Consider the following 21,629-nt stretch of genomic DNA (forward strand, 5'->3'; position numbering starts at 1 on the left):
ACTCAAGCAGGTCACAAAGCAGGAGCTGATGCAGAGGCCATGGAGTGATGTTCCTTGCTGGCTTGCCTTTTCCTGGCTTGCTCAGCCTGCTCTTTTATAGAACCCAAGACTTCCAGCCCAGGGATGGCACCACCCACAAGGGGCAATTGAAAAAATGCCCCACAGCTAGATCTCATGGAGGCACTTCCCCAACTGAAACTCCCTTCACTGTGATAACTCCAGACTGTGTCAAGTTGACACACAAAACCAGCCAGTACACACACACACTCACACATACACACACTCACACATACACTCACACTCACACATACACACACACTCACACACATTCACACTCACACATACACACACTCACACACACTCACACACATACACACTCACACTCACATACACTCACACACACATATACACTCACACTCACACATACACACTCACACATACACTCACACATACACTCACACATATTCACACATACACACTCACACATACATACACACATTCATACACACTCACACTCACATACACACACACTCACATATACACACACACATACCCTTAGGCTCACATGTTTGAATACTTGTTCCCCAGTTGGTGGAAGTGTATGGGAGGGATTAGGAGGTGTGGCCTTGTTGGAGGAGATGTGTCACTTGGGGCAAAATTTGAGGTTTCAAAAGCCCATGTCATTCCTGATTAGTTCTTTCTGCCTCATGCTTGTGAATAAAGGTATAAGCTCTCAGCTCATGTTCTAGGGCCATGTCTCCCTGCCTGTTCCAATGTTCACTGCTGCCATTGTTAGAGACTCTAACTCTCTGAAACTGTAAACCTCAAATAATTTTTTTTCTATAAGTTAACTTAGTCACATCATCTCTTCACATCAATAAAAAAGTAACTAAGACAGAAGTGTTAGATCCAAGGCCCATCAGCAGGAAATAAAAGAAATATGTTAAAATGTAAAGATTTCTGAAAGAAACTTCGCTATCAGAACTTACACCCATAAATATTAATAAAAGAGACTATAGGAGACAGAGATGTATTTTGGTAAGAGAGCACATATCCAGAATCTGGGGAGCTCTAGGTTCAATCCCAAGACCACAAAAGGAAAATGATGTTTTTCAAGTCACACTGTTTCGGAAAGCAAAATATACTTAATAATGAACTCGTTAAACAACTCAAATTCTAGGGAAATAATTTAAAAATACAAAATCATTTTATATGTTCACTTTGTAAACACCACTTTCATGACTTAACTTACTTAATTCTTGCTCTTTTTATTTATTTTTTAATAAAAGAAGGGATTATCTACAATAATTCCTAATCCAGGTCTTACCTAGATTGCTGTCTTGGCAAATTTCAAGTCCCTTTTCTTCAAATTCTAAAACACCTTGTCTTTTTCCACAAATGAGAAAAATGAGAAGAATTAAAATACTGTTTTAGGAGAAGTATAAAACCATTTAACAAAGACTTTAAATTCTTTAAAGAATGCTTCATTAAATACAAGAGAAGTTGCCACCTATACTTCAAATGTTCAAGTTCTTCAAGTTTCTATGTGTTTCCAATTAAACAAACACATAAAGTCAAGGTTAAAACAAGATTAAAAGTGATATGGCCATTAATGTCTTAAGGTCATGCATCTAGCAAGTGTGAAATCTAAAAACTAAGTGCACTCTTGCATGAAGCCCAAACCCGTTGTGTTCTTGTAGCCATCCACACATTATCTATGTTCACTGAAGAATGGTTAATGCAAATAAAGACAGTCTATCCCAACTTCCTGTGCTCACTACATGTAACACATCTAAGACACTATAAACAATGTAGAGAGACCTAAATGGATTCTGGTAATCACGGTCAGTGACCACTCAGAGATGCCACCAGGTGACTGCTCCTCGGAGATAGCCGTCTGAAGCGTGGCCACCCAAACGAGAGTGCAACTTTCAATTCCCATTGTGTTTAACAACATACTTTCATAAGATGTATGCATCAGAATGCAGCGGTAAAAACAAAAGTAAGACATGAGCTCAGTGTTGAGTAAATATTCATGAGCCTGTATTTTATAAAATTAGGAAGACTAATGCAGAATTCTTTAGCCCATGAGACATGAGACCAGATGGTGAATAAGAACTGTGCATCAGTAAAGTGGAACATCATCCTCTTCAACACATCTCTTTGTGCCCGCACTGAATAGTTCATGTACAAATTACTCATGCTTTGTTCTGATAATTATATCTCATAAACTAGAAATGAAGTGTGTCCCTGTCTATTTAGTTCTTCAGATCCCAGGACTGACTGCAATTACCCCAGAGTGCCAGAAAGGCTGTTACATAGAGGAAGGAGGAAATGGGCACCTCTCCAGCTTGACATCTGTCTGGAACTTCACAGCTTCAGTTACTGGAAATTCTTTCATCTGTTGTTTATTTTCCTCCAGAGGGTCTAAAAGTGACACCAGTTCATCCTGTACAAACAAAACAGTAACTCAATAACTCACAACATATTAATACAATCAAAAATCTCCTAACGTACTCTGTGGATGTGATGGTATAAGGCAGACAAGACATAAATGGGTGTCTCTTCCCCCCCCCATGGGGCCTTCACCTGTGCTGTCCCTCCCCTGTGAAATGCCACCACATCAGCCACCCTCAAAACTCAGTTCATGAAGGAGAGTCAGAATGAGAAAAAATGGGCTATATCTCAAACACAGAGATTATCACAAGTCACCAAATGAAAGGAAAGAAAAAAAAAAAGGTTGATAGAGAAGTTGAACACTGTTGTTCCCTGTGGGGGGATGGGAAGCCATACCCAAAAGACGCACAGCCCTCACTAGCCCAAGCCTGGTGGAGGACGTGGGTGAAGCAATGACTCTGCCATGGGCAGGTTAGTGATGGAGAGTAATCTTATGTGCTGTAGCCACATGAAACATGGAAAGGCAAGGCAACACGGCTCTTTCCGCCCTGATCATAGCTCTTTAGACTGAAATTGAAGATACTCAGAAGGGCAGACTATCAGAAGCAGATTGTAACAGTTTCCTGATAAGATGGTGACTTGAAGAAGAATGAACCAAGCACTGGCCAGCAGCACAGAGAAAGCAGCTAGTAAGATGGCAGAGAAAATCAGAAACGTGGATGAGGGAGTTGACAACATGGAAGTGCGACTCAGCAAGGAAATTGAGGCTTTTGTTTTGTTTTGTTTTCACCAGAAAACACTTAGGCTTAATAAACACTTCCAGCAAATTATTGGGATACAAAATCAACAGGTAAAAATCAGTAGCTTTCCTACATGCCAATAGAAAATTAGCCAAGAAAGAAATAAGAAAAAAAAATCCTTTCTCAACAACTTAAAAGACAAAAAATAGCAAAAAATAAAATAAACCACACAAAAGAGGTTAAGACTTCTATGATGAAAAGAAAACACCAAAGAAAGGGTTTGAAGAAGATGACAATGGAAAGACCTGCCCTGATCATAATTAGCAGATTTAACATTGTGAAAACTGATATTTCACCAAAAGTGACCTACAAATTCAATACAATTCATGTCAAAATCTCAACGACATCCATCAGTACTGGAAGAACCTGCTGACATTTTGTTTATTCCCAATAAACAAAGCCATCCTTACAAAGAAATCCTGAAGGCATCGCAGTGACTAATCTCCATTTCTGTTACAAAATCTTATCAACAAAACCAGCAGAGACATAGACACAAGGTATCTGGAGAGACGCCTCAACAGTTAGCACTTGCTGTCCTTGTAGCGGTTCCAGCAGGCGTATGGCAGCTCACAACCATCTACAATGCCAATTTCCTGTAATCCAATGTCCTTTCCTGGCCTCTGAGGGACACTACACACATGTGGTGCCCCTACATGCAGGCAGAACACTCATATACATAAAAATAAATAACTAAAACAAAGACAAATGTGAAACACTGGAGTAGAATATAGGTTGCACATGTTAACCCAGGGACATAAGGCCACTTATTTTTTATGTAATTATCAAAAACATCCACTGGAGAAAAGATGGCCTCTAACCATTGGTTTTAAGATTGCTGGGTCCCCACAGTTAGAAGCAGGAACAAAGATCCACACATCTTACTCAACACAGTCATCAAGTCAAACAGACCAAAGACCTTAATGAAAAACTGTAAAATGTTGGAGGAAAACACTTCAAAGCATGTAAGAATTAGTATATATGGGGTTTCTTTCCACAAAGGACTCTAGTACGATAGAAAACAATAGATGAATAAATGTTGGGACCGTGTGCTATTAAAATACTGAGCAGTGAAGAAGGCAGTTGCCAGAGAGAAGAGGCAGCCTACAGAAGGGTAAAAAAAAGCTTTGCCAGCTATCTATTAGACATTGGCTTAATAGCTAAGGTATATATTAAAGAATTGCAAAATGAAACAATGATTAGCAAAAATAATCATCCAATCTAGCAATAAACTGATGAACTGAATAGATAGTTCTCAGAAGAAGACACACAAAAGATCAGTAGACTCTTGAAAATGTGTTCAATATTCTTAGCTGAGATGGCTGGCTTTTCATTGTCAACCTGTCTGCCTTTAGAAGCATCATGAAAAGTGCTGGGCACGAAGTAATCCACTAGAGCATGGTTGTCTTACCAGGACATGCTTAAAGTTGACTCTCCTTTCCTCTGGAATCATTAACTCCTATCAATAGATCCTCTGTTAGGAGTCGGGGGAAGGGTGATGAACATTTTCCTTCTCTGTGCTAGACCAGTTGATCTCAACACATCTTGTGCAAGTCTTATGCAGACAGCTACTGCTGTTTGAGTTCATGAGCACAACAGTCCTATCATGTCCACATGTCACTGTTCTACTCTGGCCCCCTCAGACATGTGGCCCTAAGCCTTAGAGCGAGGGTGTGATATACACATCTCAGCTCAGCACTCCTCAGACACTTATTCTCTGCACTTCATCAACTGCACAAAGAAACTCCTCGGATGGAGTCTCAGAGCATCACTCACTTATGGGTAGAGAGAGAGGTGTAGATCTAGAGGGCAATTTAGTACTATGTTCATGTATAATGATAATTGTAGGTCCACCCTGGGGGCCTATGAGCTCACATCCATAGAACCTTAGCCGCATTTACAGGCACGTGTTTTCTCCTGTGGAGCAAACTTTACATCAATTAGAAAGGAGTTGGTTACCCCCTTAACATTCATGCTGTTACTGCGCCTATGGGCCTGCCTTGCCATACTGGTCATTACTGTAGCTCACAGGGGTCACAGCTGGGTAAGACATCAAACATAATTTTAATTGAACAACTTAGAAAACACAGTATATTTCATTTGTAATAAAAATATTGATAAGCTGTCTATACATGTCCATGTTTCCACAATGTTTGTATTAGTCTAAAAATAGCATCAAAATAGGGAATAAACTGCTAGACAGAAGTACACCTACAGGCTCCCTGCTGCGTAGCTTTTCTTTGCAGACAAAGGCATATTCCTTAATTATTGTAATAAACTAATTTAATATAGATTTTTAGACATGGATATTGGATAAGTCATGATAATATAATTTTAAAAATCACAATAATGCTTACTTATCCCAAAAATCTTTGCTCAATTTTCACTTTTTTTTACTGTGTCATGGTGGTTTGAATAAGAACATCCCCCTTAAACTCATATGTTTGAATGATTGATCTCCAGTTGGTGGGACTGTTTGGGAAGGATTAGGCGGTGTGGCCTTGTTGGTGGGGGTGTGTCACTGGGGGTGGGCTCTGAGATTTCTAAAGCCCGTGCCATATCCAATTAGCTCTCTCTGTCTTCTGCTTATGGATCAATATGTGAGCTCACAGTTACTGCTCCAATGCCGTGCCTTCCTGCCTGCTGCCATGTTTCCCACCATGATCTTCATGGAACTCTCTGGAACCATGAACTCCAAATTAAACATTTTCTTTTATAAGTTACCTTGGTCATGGTGTTTTGTCACAACACTTGAAATTTAACTAAGACGTGTCAGTAAGCGACTTCCCTGTCAGTATGCATTTCTGGGCCACTACTTCAACTCTCATGGTCTCCAAGGTCTCCAAGTACTTCTTATCCCTTTGGCTTTCATCAAAATTAAAAAAAATAAAGCTAGTTGTGGTGGTACATACTTTTAATTCCAGCACGCAGGAAATAGAGGCAGGAGGATTTCTGTGAGTTTGAGGCCAACTTGGCCCTTCTAGTGAGTTCTAAGACAGCCAGGGCTATATAGAACAGAGTTTCTCAACCTTCCTAATGCTGTGACCCTTTAATACAATTCCTCATGTTGTGGTGACCCCCCCAACCACAAAATTAGTTTTGTCCCTACTTCATAACTGTAATTTTGGTGCACTATTTGAATCATAATGTAAATACCTAATATGTAGAATATTTGATATGCAATCTGTGAAAGGGTCATTCTACCCCAAAGGGATTGTGACCCACAGGTTGAGAACTGCTGATACACAGAGAGACCATGTCTCAAAAACAAAAATAAAACAAATCAATTACACAAACTTTCCACATAAAATGATAATAGAGGAGGCACCATATAACTTAGGAAAAATACTGAAAAGTTGGATTCAGAACAAAAAAATTAATCTAGGGGCTGGAGGGATGGCTCAGCAGTTAAGAGCACTGACTGCTCTTCCGAAGGTCCTGAGTTCAAATCCCAGCAACCACATGGTGGCTCACAACCATCCATAATGAGACCTGATGCCCTCTTCTGGAGTGTCTGAAGACAGATACAGTTTACTTACATACAATAAATAAATAAATCTTAAAAACAAAAAAGAAAATCTAATAAAACAGCATTTTACCTCAGCGTTCTCTCTCGCTGGAAGGTCAGGATCATTGGCACCAGGCTCCCTGAAAACCCTTCAAGGTGAAACACACAGTATGATATGAGTTCTGTTCTTTAAAATATTCTGGAGCATGGATACTAAATGTGTATGGAATCACATGTGTATTTGTATATTTAAAAGCTCATTTTTGTTTAAAAAACAAAACGAAGTATTTAGTTACCTCCTCTGCCTCCATTTCTCTCATCAAAGAATGACAGACAGCCAAAATATTCTGAGATTAAAATGATTAGATACTGGGTATACAAATTTCCTTTCAAGATAATTTTTGCTACATGTAGTGCATGATAACTAACATGATAATACAAAACAAGGTAGGGGCTTTTCTTAATTGAGAAAGGGCCCTGTCCACTGTGGGTGGAGCCATCCCTAGGCTGGACCATCCCTAGGTCCTGGTTCTGTAAGAAAGCAGGCTGAGCAAGCCATGAGGAGCAAGTCAGTAAGCAGCTCCCCTCCACGGCTTCTGCATCAGCACCTGCCTCCAGGTTCCTGCCCTGACTTCCTCTGATGATGACCAGAGATGTGGAAGTGTAAGCCAAACAAACCCTTTCTTCCCCCAGTTTGTTAACCTAAGTCAGTTGCATCTACAGCTGTAACTTCAGTTTCCCTTCATTCTTTTTTCACAATTGCCTGAAATGAGCCAACCAAGCAAGCAAGTGTGTAATACACTGATTTCTATATTCCTAAACTCAGAATGTAGTCTGCATTGGTTTGGAAATGAAATGGGCCCTCTAATTTGAGCCCACACATGGAGCGTAAACGTGGCTTCCCTTTACATCTTGAGCTAGCTTTCTTGGAATTCTCTTTTGTGTAATGTTCAGCTGCAATTATATATGGATCCATGTTCGGTCTTTAGAAATGTTTGATCAGAGCTGTGACTGTAGATGAGCCAGCTCTGAGCTTCAGACACTTCTGAAGAAATACACAGAAAATATACATTTGAGGCCCAAATAGCAATTTATATGCAGCTTGATTATATGATGGGCCAGAAACAGCCATGGGTGTCCTGGAGGGCCATGGGGCAGAGTGGAGAAGCTGAGCTCATTATTCACAGGCACATAGAGTTCAGATAGAAAGCACCAAAAATATGAGAAAAAAACACTGGAAGCGCTTTCTGAGTGTCGCTCCAGGTCTAACAGGACCTGCTTGCTAGGGCGAGAAGGGGAAGGTGAGAAAATGAGGTGTGAAGCATTTTTGCTTGGTTCATGATGATCATACACCACTTTCTAAAGAAAGATGGATGAACAAAGATGTCTGCCAGGCTGTGCAGGCCCTGGGTTAGTGTGAGGTATTTGGTTTGGGAACTGCAGTTTTCTCCTCAGTCTTTCCTCCTCCTCTCCCTCCCTTTCTTGCTTCTCTCCCTCCTTCCTTCTTTCCTGCCTTCCTGCAGTGCTGGGGGTGAACTACAGGAGCTTTCTAACCCAAAGCCAATGCGCTACCAATGATTCACATTCCAGTCTTCAGATTTTTGAGACAAGATCTGTAGCTAGGGCTGGCCTTAAATTCACAACTGTCTCTACCTCCACAGTGCTAGGTTGCAGGTACCATCACCATGCCTTGCTGCACAACAATAGTTTTCTGGGATGGGGAAAAAGAACCAAACAGATGTGTAGGCCTTACACGCTGTTAGATGGTGCAAATGTTCACAAACTAAAGGCCAATGTGGGATTGAACATAAAACTGCAAACTATCTGATCACTGTGTTAAATTTTTTTCTATAAATCTAATCTGTCTCTCTTCTGATGGCACTAAGCTGGTTTTACTCAGAGAAATGAAAGCCTGTACCTGGTCCACAGCTCGTGTGTCTGCGTGTTTGCCTCCTCTCCTGGCAAGCCTGGCACCTGCTGTTGGCTCTCCTCTATAGGAATTGATCGGGATTCCATGTCTTCCTGCATTAAAAAAAAAAAAAAAGTGTAAATTATTTCAAAAATACAACATTACATACTTTTTGGCTAAGTTTAAAATCTTGTTAAAGCCAGCTTTACCCTCCATTCGGTTGGGTTGTAGACTGCTGACTGCCTGGAGAACTTAATGGGTTCAGGCCAATCTGCTGGGTAGCCAACCCAGAGGTTGGAATCGGTGAGCATGGAAGACTGGACCACAGGAGGCTGCACGGAAAAGCAAAAGAGGGTGTTTGAGTCTCAGAGAATCCATATACTGATGTCCGCTTGCCATTCACATCACTGCCTGGAGGAGCTACACAGGATCACAGGAAGTGCACGCCACAACTGGCTGCAGCAGACACCTGTGAGCGAGCCTTCCATGCCACTTAGAACCACAGTCTCAGAAACTCATCAGGCAGAAAGGTAACAAAGAGAAACGTCTGATGTGCAGGCCTGCATTAGACCTGGGATGTCCAGGAGGAGGAACACTTTGGTCACGTTACTCTTTTTCAGCTGGGAGGGCACATAGACTGGTGATCAGGCCACACCCCCACCTGTGGCATCTGGAAACAAACAGACAAAGGAGGAAGAGGGCCTTCCCTAGTACAAGCGCTGATGCTGACGTAGGTATAACACCACATTTGATTGTGACTGCTTATTTTTATTTCAATCTTTTCTACTTTAATATTTTAAAGATTTTATTTTATGTGTATGAGTAGACTGTAGCTGTACAGATGGCCATGAACCGTCATGTATGTGGCTGCTGGGAATTGGACTCAGGTCCTCTGCGGGCCCCATTCAATCCAGCCCACTCACTCAGGTGTAATTCACTGTAGCTGTCTTCAGACGCACCAGAAGAGGGCTTCCGATCTCATCACGGATGGTTGTGAACCACCATGTGGCTGCTGGGATCCGAACTCAGGACCTTGGGACGAGCAGTCAGTGCTCTTACCCGCTGAGCCATCTTGCCAGCCCCTACTTTAATATTTTAGAATTTATACATTTGGACTTTGTTTCACGATGTGTTTTAATGATTTATTTATGTTTATGAGTGTTTTGCTTGTATACCCGGTGCATTTCTGGTATCCATGCAGGTCACAAGAGGGCATTGCATCTCCAGGGATTGGAGTTATGGATGGTTGTAGGGTACCATGCAGGCACTGGGAGCAGAACCTGGGTCCTCTGCAAAAGAAATAATGGGCTCCCTATCAGGTCTGACACGGCAAACATGGCTCCAGTAGGTTTTGCTCTTTTCCATTCCCGCTGCAGCATTAGATTACATTTGTAAAGGTAGCCCCCAAGGTCCATTCCCTTATTTGGCCACTGACTCATTCCTGAGACTAAACTCCAAAGTCTGTCAATCAAAATCCATTATTTGGCTACACTGGCTAACCTGTCCAATCAGGACTTACCAACTCATCCCAGCACAGACTCCCCGTTTTCTCCTTAAAACCCACTCCTGCAGAGATGCCTACAATAGCCTTTGTCCAATTCACTGGCAGCATCCCTTCCCCTCAAGACCCCCCATCCCCAAAACACTTCAGCTTGTCTCTGGGGTAATTTCCCTCCTTTGTGCTGAGAACTTGGTGCCTGGGTGTGTTCTGTGCCAACGCCAAGGCCTCTTACATTGCTGCCATGACTCAGATGGGTCTACACAACCCCCAGTCCTCTTCTCACACTTCCCAGAGCATCCAGTTTCTGTTCCCTTCATCCAACAGCAGGTAATTAGTGAGTTTCGCCCTACTAGTCTTCCAAAACGTCCCCAGGACATCAGGAGATGACCGATATGCTTCTGGGATGCCTCCTAAAGACTCCGACTCACAGCCAATGTTACTGCTGCATCTTAGCATTCAAGAACGGTCCTTGTGTCTCCTAGATGTCAAACAAAATGGCAGCCTTTACAGTTTCATGAGCACATAGACAGATAGGATAGCCCTACTTCCCCTCTCTAAAAAATTTCTGTCTCCATGTGCTTCTCTGCCAGCTTCTACCCCTGCTCCAAGCTTTCCCTTCCACTTTCCCTTCTTATTGGCCACCAAAAGCTTCACTGCCACCCTGACTGACCAGTGCTCAGGCTCCACCCCCTAGGCCAGTCATGGCTGCTCCCCATGCAACACCACAGCTGCTGCTGCCTTGGCCACACAGCTCTAGGAGCCCGCTACAGCTAGAGTGGCTGCGCCACTCCAACACACTGCACAGACACACACCACACACAGACACACACACCACACACACAGACACATATACACCACACACAGACACACACACACCACAGACACCACATACACATACACACACACACCACATACACAGACACACACACCACACACACAGACACATACACACACACACCACACACACACAGACACACACCACACACACAGACACAGACACACACACACACCACACACACACAGACACACACACCTCACACACATACACACACACCACACACACACACACACACAGACACACACACCACATACACACACAGACACCACACACAGACACACACAGAGATACACACACACACCACACACACAGACACACACACACCACACACAGATACACACACCACACACACACACCACACACACAGACACACACACAGACACACACACCACACACACAGACACACACACCACACACACAGACACACACCACACACGCAGACACACACACCACACACCACACACACACACACCACACACACAGACACACATCACACACACAGACACACACACCACACACACAGACACACACACCACACACACAGACACATACACACACACACCACACACACACAGACACACACCACACACACAGACACAGACACACACACACACCACACACACACAGACACACACACCTCACACACATACACACACACCATACAGACACAGACACACACACACACACAGACACACACACACCACACACAGACACACAGACACACACACACCACACACAGACACACACACACCACACACAGACACACACACACACACCACACACAGACACACACCTCACACACATACACACACACCACACACAGACACACACACACACAACACACACACACACCACACACAGACACACAGACACACACCACACACACAGACACACACACACCACACACAGACACACACACACACCACACACACAGACACACACACACACACCACTGTCACCACCACTACCACCTGTCATCTCTGTCCCTGCTGCCCACAAAGCCTGCTCTGTCTGCCTCTCCCTCTCCCCACTTCCAGTCCTGAAGCCAAACTCTCCATCCTTGATAAGCCCCTTCTTACACCCCAAGCTGATCTCAATCTTGGCCTTTTCTAACCCCATCTTCCACCTCCCTCCATTTTCTAGTTTAACCCTTTCGCATCTCCCTAGGACCTGTAGTCCTGCCTGCAGACTATGCTGTCTGATCTTGCCTGCAGTCTACCCAGCCTGTCTCTGATCTCAGCTTAGTCCAAAAGTTCTCTCTCCCTCCAGAGCTGCCTGCTCTGGCTTTTCCTCTGGTGGAGCTCCTCCTACAGCTTACACAAACAATCCCCAAATTGTTCATATCTCGCTCTCTGTTCTACACTTTCAAAGGTCTCTTATCTCCAATTTCAATTCTTAAAAATCCATTAACTTACAAACTGTTAGCGTTGAGGCTAAAATCAGACATACTACAGAGACGATCCTTAAACTCTTCAGAGATCTGCTGAAGTATAAAATATTTACACTTCCCATTATAGAGACATGCCAGCTCCTAATGAAAACCATATGGTCTTCAACAAAGATAGGATACAACTCCTCCTGACTTATGGTAAGACTAACCACTGGATAAACCTGCCCCATGCTTCACTGCTGCCAGGGTTCTACCCAAACTAAACGCTTTTGGGTTGATTGTCCTACTCTGCCCAGTCAAAGGAAGGTCAATTCCCCCAAGTCCTCTGCCAAGAAACCTTTCAGACCTGGGTCTGACAGCAAAAGGCTCACTGCTCTCTAGGACTCCAAAGACATGTGACCACTGCCCAGCAACTGAAACCATGGGGTAGCCTGGTAGGTAGGCAATGGGCTAGCCTCTGTCATTTTAATTGGTTCATAAGCCATTTGGATTACACTCCCTGCTGTAATTCAGCCTTCCTGTGTCTCTGATGACACTGACTGGCCCATCCACACCCACGCCAAACACTTCCAAGTGTAGGGTCTCACTTCTCACATCAGGTTCCCACATCACATTCCTCCTAGATATGGGAGCCACTTTTTCAATCCTGAGAGAAATCTGGGGTTCCACTGACCCCTTTTCTGCTATGTGGTCCCCAACCTTTACACAATCCTACCCACTGTCCCTGGTGACACTACTCTTGTCTCAGTCCTTAGACCTTAAAGACACTTTTCTTTTCTCCCTCATAGCTAAGTCCTCCAGAGCCCTAAAAGCTTCCCTTTCCCACCCTGTTCTCATCCCTCTTGCCTATTCACTCACTAAGAAGAGAAATCCTTTCCAATATTAACATAAATGTTGCCTTCTACCCTGACAACTGCTCCCAAGACACTGTCCTGAGCTCCCTTCCTTGGTCTGTATATATATGTACACTCTCCCATTCTCCAAAATCCCCGACAACCCCCCTCCCACTGCACTAAAAGACCCCTCTGCCTCTCTAACCCCTGCCCCCATCCCCTACCCTTATCCAGCCTCAGAGGCCTCAAACCCATCATTCAATCCTGTTTATCCAAAAGGTTTCTATACCCCGCCTCTTCACCCTACAGTACTCCCAGATCAGCAGTGAAAAAAACCTAATGGAATCTCCCACCTAGTCCAAAACCTTTGCTCCATAAACACTGCCTTTGTCCTTTTCCACCTGGTAGTTCCCAGACACACTCACGCATGCATGCAGAGAGGGGCTGGGAAGTGGTGCAGTTGCTGAAGTGCTTGCCTCGTGGGCATCAGATTCTGATTTTGAAATGAGAGAGCCCTTGGAAACAAGGTGATAGAGTGTGCTTTCGTAGTCCAGTGCTAGAAGACAGAAAGAGGAGGGTTCCCAGAGCTTGCTAGGCAGACAGTCTAGCCACAGGAAACTCTGGGTTCAGAGTTCAACAAAATAAAGTAAGGTCAATAACAATTGAGGGAAACTCAGTGTCAACCTCAGGTTTACAGGTCCTTCCCCAAATGCACTGACTTGGTTTTAAGCCCTGGTCTGGGCTGAGAGATGGATCAGTTGGGAAAGTGCTTACTGGCCTAGCCTGAGTTCAGACCACATGAAAGCCATGTGGACACAGCAGTAGGAATTTGTACCCCAAATGTTGTTGGTCTTTTATTTGGATCCATTTCCTAGGTCTTGAGAACAGAGTGGCAGTAGACATGGCATATACATGTCTCTGCTGTTGTCCTAACCTAAGACCTGCTGCTGGGTACAGCAGCACATGTCTTTAATACCAGCCAGCACTAGGGGAGGCAGAGAGTTCCAGGCCAGCCAGAGCTGTATAGTAAGACACTGTCTCAAGGAGAAGGAGAAGGAAGAAGAATAACAATAATTCTTACTATAAAAGACCCTGTGCCTATATACATGTGATATACAGAGGAGATAACTGACAGTCTGAATTCCATCTGCCTCACTGCTTTCTGCCATGCTGTACCTTTCTGTCTCCAGACCTCCCTGTACACACTTGCTGTTTCCCAGAACCTGTATTTCTGCCAACAGTATTTTTTCATGTGATTTTCGTGTCCTGCTTGTTTTCCCATTTACCAAAAAGCTGCTCTCTGTCTCTGTCTCTGTCTCTCTCTCTCTCTGTCTCTCTCTCTCTCTCTCTCCCTCCCTTCTTCCCTCCCTCTCTCTCCCCTCTCACTGTAAGACTGCAGACTTCAGCATGTGATGATGGTGAAGATTTTGAATATTTTATTAAGTCAGTGTGCTTCATCACCTGTAGAGCAAAGCATCTCAGTGTGCCTGCCATCCAAAGCCCGTTTATGTTTCTTGGAGTGGCATGTCCCTCAAAACATTCCATGCTTGCCTGTTTGAGAATGGGTATAAAACTCTGCAGTGTCGGTCACTATTTAAAAGCCTTGGTATACCGGTCCGCAAGGGACATGCAACTTTTATGACAAGCATGAATATTTGAGGGGGTAGTCTCTTGGGGACGCAGTGTATAGAGCTTTTCAATTCCATACTCACTCCTTAAGTTTGTGGTAACACTTACTTGTCCCTTCAGCCTGCAGTGTCTGCACCCCAGACCCAAGGCCAAGAGCTCACTTCCCATAGCTCACTGAGGAACTGAAGTTAATGACCTGTTGTGTTTACCTGAATGGCTTCTTGAGGCAAAATCTGTGTGAGTCTGCCTCTGAGTAGTGTCTTCCTCCAATGCACTGGATTCATAACACACAAGGATGTTGCTTCTCGGTGTATTAAAGAGTTAAGACAACTGGTTACAGGAACTCCTCTCTTTCTCAAAGAGACAGAAGGTAACAATACCACTGGGACAAAAGTCAATGAACAAAGCCACATAAAAGGGAACAAAATGTTGTAACTAAACAAGCAAAGATTTGACACAAAGATGGACCAAAGGCCATTTGAATAAGAAAAAGAAAATGAGATCAGTGGCAAATCATTTTTAAAGGGAAGGGGAAGAAACAGGAAAAAAAAAAAAGTTAACCATACCCTGACTACTTGGGCACCTGGCTCTCTGTAATGCAGCTCGAATGTGTAGCAATGACCACTAAAAAGTGGTAAGATCTATGAATGCTCCTGAGTTGAAATAACTAAGAACGCTTTTGTTCCACCCCTAACTACACAGGTCTCATGCTCTAGAGCCTCGTTCTCTCTTTGGATCACAGGAATTGATCCATTCTTCCCCAGGTCTGTTGCTAGAGGGTCGTGGAGCCCAGGGTTTCCCCAGCTTCAGCTTCAGCTCCTCTGTGTTGTTTACCGGATGCTATTGTTCTTACTGGGATGGGAGAAAGATAGCAAAGGAAAATGACACCAAGTTATGAAGGGCCAGGGAATGGCAAGCTCACTGTTTCCGTTCCTGTTGCGTGACATTTGAAGTACTCAGACATCTCAGAATGTGGACACGTGTGAGTACTTCCACTAGGAAGAGGAAATGAAATTACTTGAAAAGCATATGGGCTTAAGAATCTTGGCTTATAAAATATACTACACTGAAAAAAATTAAATAACACAAACCTACATAAAACTAAACTTAAAAATGAAAATGAGAAGGTAGGAAAAGACAAGGTTTTCAATCATGTGATTATTTATTTTACAACATATCCTGACCCTGAGGACAGGAAATGTATACTCACAATAACATATGCAAGTAATTTCTCTATGCACATTGGTATATATAATGAAAATATCTCAGTATAAAACAATAATTGAAAATATTACAAGACCACAGATTTTTTAAAAAGAAAATGGCACAAGAAGGCTCCTTTTGAAAACAATTCCTAAAGTGTTTACACTATGTCACTGTCCTTCTAGACTTTGGGCCAGAAAAGAAGGTCACTTAAGCCAATTTTTTTTGTTTTTTAATTTAAAAAAAAGTCATTTATGTAAATGAATGTTTTGCCTGTGTATATATATGCACATTGCGTTGTGTCTGATGCTAGTAGAGGCCAGAACAGGGTACTGGATCCCTTGGAACTGGAGTTACAGTGTGACACGGTGCTGTCACATGCTGCACCATGAGAAGGGACCATTGAGTCAACTCTCCAGCCCAGAGCTATGCAGTCTAAGGAAATATAAGCAACATAATGAGAACTGACCTCAAGATACCTTTAAAATATACACGTGTGTCAGTACAATTAACCTTTTTAAGTGCCGTGATGGCATCATAAGGAAAGCAAAACCTTATTTACCTTATTTACCTTATTTTAAAATCAACCAACCTAATTTTCCTATGCCTAAGCAGATACTGATGGATCATATTTCCTAACTGGGCCATGATATGTAAAGGTAGGTTAAAACTGGACAAATGATCTGCTAAGTAGCATGTATTTGCCACCATTAAAATAGCACGTTTGTTGGTTTTCACATATTATCCAAACCCTTAGCAATTTGGAGCCGGTAGTCATCCTGGGAGGGAACAGGTGTGTGTGTGTGTGTGTGTGTGTGTGTGTGTGTGTGTGTGTGTGTGTGTGTGTGTGTGTGTGTGTGTATGTATTAGGAGTGGGGGAATCTCATCAAGAGGACTAAGTTCTCCAGCTACAGGGAGGGGGTGTCCAGACATAGAGCATTCAAGCCCCACCTTACATGCACTTGGCCCTGGATTCAAATGGCATTTTATAATTTAAAAGGCAAAAAAAATGTTAAGATCCACAAAAATTTCTGAGTCATACAAAATGGCTTCACCGCAGGGATGAATCAGCAGAAAATCCTCCTGCAGAGAGTTCTGTAGATTCTCTGGCAACGTGTGTGTGTGCTTGTTATTTTTGAGTAATAGGTCACAGCTCCCAGAAAACAGCCAGAGCTGAATTGCCCTGGCTGTCCTGGAACTCACTCTGTAGACCAGGTTGGCCTCAAACTCAGAAATCCGCCTGCCTCTGCCTCCCAAGTGCTGGGATTAAAGGCATGCGCCATCACTGCCCGGCTGAAAGCACACATTTAGTCAAGCCACAAGAGCTGAAATGCATGAGAACCACCATATAAGTCCCCAGTCGAGAGTCTGAGTCTGAGGACTCGGAGGATGCTTTAAGTCACGCATGAGACCCGCCACCTAAGCCACCTAATAAAGAGTCTGAGAGTCCGAGTCCAAGGAATCTTTGCTCTCACATCCCTTCCTAAGTTTTCCCTTCTCACTTGCAACGCAGCTCCTTAGAGCTCAGGAAGGAGAATTAATTTAGGGCATATTTACAGTGTTCAATATTGTTAATTGCTAGTATTTTTGTTTGTTTGTTTACACTAAAATATATTAAAATTCAGTTTTAGCGTGAAACTCTATTCTAGGAACTAAAGGTAACATGCCCACAGGTTTCTGGTCCTCTGCTAGCTCATAATGTGCAGACTTAAGATGAGAATTTAAATGAGTAAGTTAAATCCTTCTAAAATCTAAACCATTAGAATATGAAACTAAGAATGTGAGCTGATATTAAAACCTAAGCACGAAACTTCAGAAATTAAATTTTTACACTATGGTTATTGAATTTCTAGTTGTACTAGCTTGTAACTATTTGAGTAAAAAAATGTATTATTTGGTTGTACTGATTTTTTATTATTTTTTAAATTGAAAATAGATTCTTCTTCATACAATACATCCTTGGCCATAGTTTCCCCTCTCCCCCTCCCAGATCCACTCTCCCTCCACTTCCCTTCAGAAAAGAGCAGGCCTCCAAGATACAACAGCCAAGCATGACAAAACAAGATATAGTAAGACTGGGAAAAAAAATCTTATAGTGAGGACAAGGCATCCCAAGAGGAGCAGAGTTCCAAGAGCAGCAAAAGAGGCAGAGGCACACCTGTTCCGCTGCTAGGAGTCCCACACAACCACCATTGGGGGACAGTTTTGAAACCAAAGGCAGATCCATCAGCTGTGACGTAAATTTTCAGTTTCCTTAAAACTTTGAAACATGAATATAATGAAAGTCACACAAGTAAACTATTTTTTAAAATATTTTTCCATTATTTTATTTTATGTGTATGAGTGCTTGCCTGCGTGTATGTATTTGCACCCCGTGCGTGCATGATGCCTGCGGAGGTCAGAAGTCCTCAGATCCAGGAACATTGTAGTTACAGATGGTTGCAAGCCACCACGTGGATGCTCGGAACCGAAACTGGGTTTTCTGCAAGAGCAACAAGTGCTCTTAACACTGAGCCAGCTCTCCAGCCCCCAGTTTAAAAATACGAAACCACAATAATGTATATTTATCTAAAAGGTTCCTGGCTCAAATTTCAGACTTGCTCTATTGTGAAAACCACACCTCACAATACTCTTTCCAGTACCCATTTTCACACCTAATACAAGTCTCACTGTACAGAGTAGCCACTGTCTCTGTCACGACTCAAAATGAAGCTATAAGAAGCCCAGCCTGAGCTGGGCAGTGGTGGCTTATGTTTTTAATCCCAGCACTTGGGAGGCAGAGGCAGGTGGATTTCTGAGTTCGAGGCTAGCCTGGTCTACAAAGTGAGTTCCAGGACAGCCAGAGATACACAGAGAAACCTTGTCTTGAAAAAAACAAAAAACAAACAAACAAACAAAAAAAGAAAACAAGAAGCCCAGCCAGTCATAATTATATAAACATTTCTCTCTGGCTGGCTTTTCAGATGCAATGATAGCAGACCATTGCTGGGTATAAGAATATATAGTAAAAAAAAAAAAAAAAGAGAGAAAGAGAAAATTAATTTCATAGAGGGGCATCTTACCTTGGTACTCAAGCTAGGTTCATCTTCTACTTCTATGGGCTCAGAGTTACTAGGTCTGTGGGTGCAGTTTAAGAATAAAAACAAACAAGAGGAGGGGAGATTTGGTTATCAGCTATCTGTGTCATTTCTTTATGAGATATTTAAAGTTGATCTCTGTTAAAACAAACAAACATGCAAGCAGTGACTACCCCCTTCCTGCCTCAAATCTCTACCCATTACTTAGAGAGGGATCATTCATATATCCATGACAAAGAATGGTACTCCATGTATTTAGCAGAGCCCAAAAAATGTGTCTTCACAAATTTCCTCTCTTGAAGGCTGAAATGAAAACCTAGCTATGCCAGGCGGTGGTGGCACACACCTTTAATCCCAGCACTTGGGAGGCAGAGGCAGGCGGATTTCTGAGTTTGAGGCCAGCCTGGTCTTCAGAGTGAGTTCCAGGACAGGCAGGGTTACACAGAGAAACCCTGTCTCGAAAAAAAAAGAAAAAAAAAAAAAAAAAAAAAAAAAAAAAAAAAAGAAAAGAAAAGAAAAGAAAACCTAGCTATTAGCTCACACATAGTTTTGCTGCCTGAATTATAGAAAAAAAAAATACAAAACAAGGCTCAAATAGTTAGTATTCCCTCTTTTGTCTCCCCTGGTTAACAACTGCAATTCATTCAGAAGTGGACATCTTGATCCTTCATAGTTCAAACCATAGACTGGAAGATGCCGGGGTGTTGTGCTGCCTTAAACAGCACAGAGTCTCCCAGAAGTGGAGGACAGTGGTTAAAAACCACATGTCTATACCATTGTCATATTCTCTTCAGAGAGATTAAAACATTAAAAATTATAAAAAACTAATTTTTTTCAAATAACCTTCATTTTCAGATCTTCACAAACGAACAAACAATAAAAATCCCTCATAGGCTCACCCACTCTCAAGGGAGAGAACGTGGGGGCCCTGGTGGTCAAGCATCTAATTCCCCAGGAATATCTTCTCTCCGTACTCCATTCCCCAGTCCCCCTTCTTCAGGGTTCAATCATATATATTATCCTGTGGCAATGCAGTATGACAAAAATCTCTCTCACATTCTGAAAGACTGATTTGCTGGACCTCACAACCAGAGTTAATAACACACCTTTCGGTCACTTTAGACTGCTGTCCTATGTCCTCAGCCTGTTTGTTTAACCTGATTTTAAGAGAACCATGTGACAATCATCATTCCTTGGCTTAGATTTCCCATGTAATCAACTTTTACAACCTATGCTGATGCATATCTATAATCTCAAGTTATAGACTCTCCCCTGCCCGGGTCTAGATAATACACATGTATCATTTGCTGAAAGCATCAGGTAAAGAAGTTGAACGTACTCTTTGAGAGTAAACATTTACATAAATGTTAAACACTGCATTTGGATAATGGCTGATAAACAGTGATGTTTGTAGTGCTGTTTGTTATCTGAGTCTGTTGGTGTCAATGACTCTATCTCTGTAATACTATGTCAAAGATTTTCGTAAAGTGTCCCATTCCACCCCCATGCTTTCTGTGCTGTTCAATAAAAAAGGGAAAAACAAAAACAAAAACAAAAACAAAAATCCTTTGTCAAGAGATACACACAGGATGAAACACACAGGAGCGTGAAGTAGAGAATTCAAGTTTGGACTTGTTCATGGTTAAATGACTCCAAAGGGAAATGCTTTTATTTCTTTCCTCAATGAGACACCAATGCATGATTGGTGACTCAGAGCTGATCACTAATGCATTTAAGCCACACTTTCTCTGATCCTAAACCTCGATCCTGTGAAAGCATGGACTCCCGAGGAAAGATTGGATCAACTCAAATGATTAACATTACAGCCCTATTTCTCAAGCCTGGCCAACACCCTGTGTGGAGTCAGGCCCCTGGCCTCGGCCCCCCTGGTAGGACGTCTCTAGGCCACAGACTCAGTTTGCCCTGTCCTCAGTGACTGTGCATGACTTATCAGTGGAGTGGACAAGAGATCTGCTACCAGCGTAGATGCTTTAACTAGCTCAAGTTATTTTAGCCTTGTTTAACAGAAGTCTTGAATTTTGTCCAGAACTTGTTTCCTTTTTTAGATTTTTATTTATTCTTCTCTCACATGTCACATCCTTCCTTATCGAAGTTTCTCCTCCCTCCTCTTCTCAAGTCCCTCCCCCACCTCCCCTCTCAATTCTTTATTTTATATGCTCTTCTAGATTCTGTGCTAAGGGTTTCCAAATTACCTTTATCACAAATGCTACAATCCTCAAAGTGCTTATCCCTTTTCTAAATTTGTAAGCACCACCCAGACGTCCCTGCACAGGCCCTGGCTGTTGATTCTGTTGTGATGGCCTGGAATGAGACGCACTTACTATTCCCATCTTTATCCTCTCCACTGAGCTTTTCTATATTCACCCGCCACAATACTGAAACACTAATCTACTAATGGGGAGGGCGCTACCAACCATAGACTTAAGGGTCATCAGTCTCATTGCTGCCACTTGGTGTAGCCAAGAAAGCCATTTCAGAGTCTTTTAATTCCAAGCTCTTTGACAGAGCAGCCAAGTTGGTGGGGGG

General features: G+C 42.7%; 1 protein-coding gene across 6 annotated transcripts in view; it reads right to left on the minus strand.

The window, feature by feature from the left end:
* The window catches only part of LOC116069287 (ankyrin repeat domain-containing protein 26-like), a 107,553-nt gene that overhangs the window by 57,884 nt on the left and 28,040 nt on the right, over nt 1-21,629 (minus strand). For all 6 annotated transcript variants that reach the window (XM_031339817.1, XM_031339818.1, XM_031339816.1 and 3 more), the window contains exons 10-15: nt 19,068-19,122; nt 8,821-8,943; nt 8,621-8,724; nt 6,794-6,851; nt 2,343-2,449; nt 1,328-1,386 (exon numbers count right to left, since the gene is read on the minus strand). In XM_031339817.1, the coding sequence (XP_031195677.1) occupies nt 1,328-1,386; nt 2,343-2,449; nt 6,794-6,851; nt 8,621-8,724; nt 8,821-8,943; nt 19,068-19,122 (506 nt within the window). The remainder of the gene's footprint in view (nt 1-1,327; nt 1,387-2,342; nt 2,450-6,793; nt 6,852-8,620; nt 8,725-8,820; nt 8,944-19,067; nt 19,123-21,629) is intronic.

Source organism: Mastomys coucha, unplaced genomic scaffold (genome assembly GCF_008632895.1).
Source record: "Mastomys coucha isolate ucsf_1 unplaced genomic scaffold, UCSF_Mcou_1 pScaffold22, whole genome shotgun sequence".
Lineage (NCBI taxonomy): Eukaryota > Metazoa > Chordata > Mammalia > Rodentia > Muridae > Mastomys > Mastomys coucha.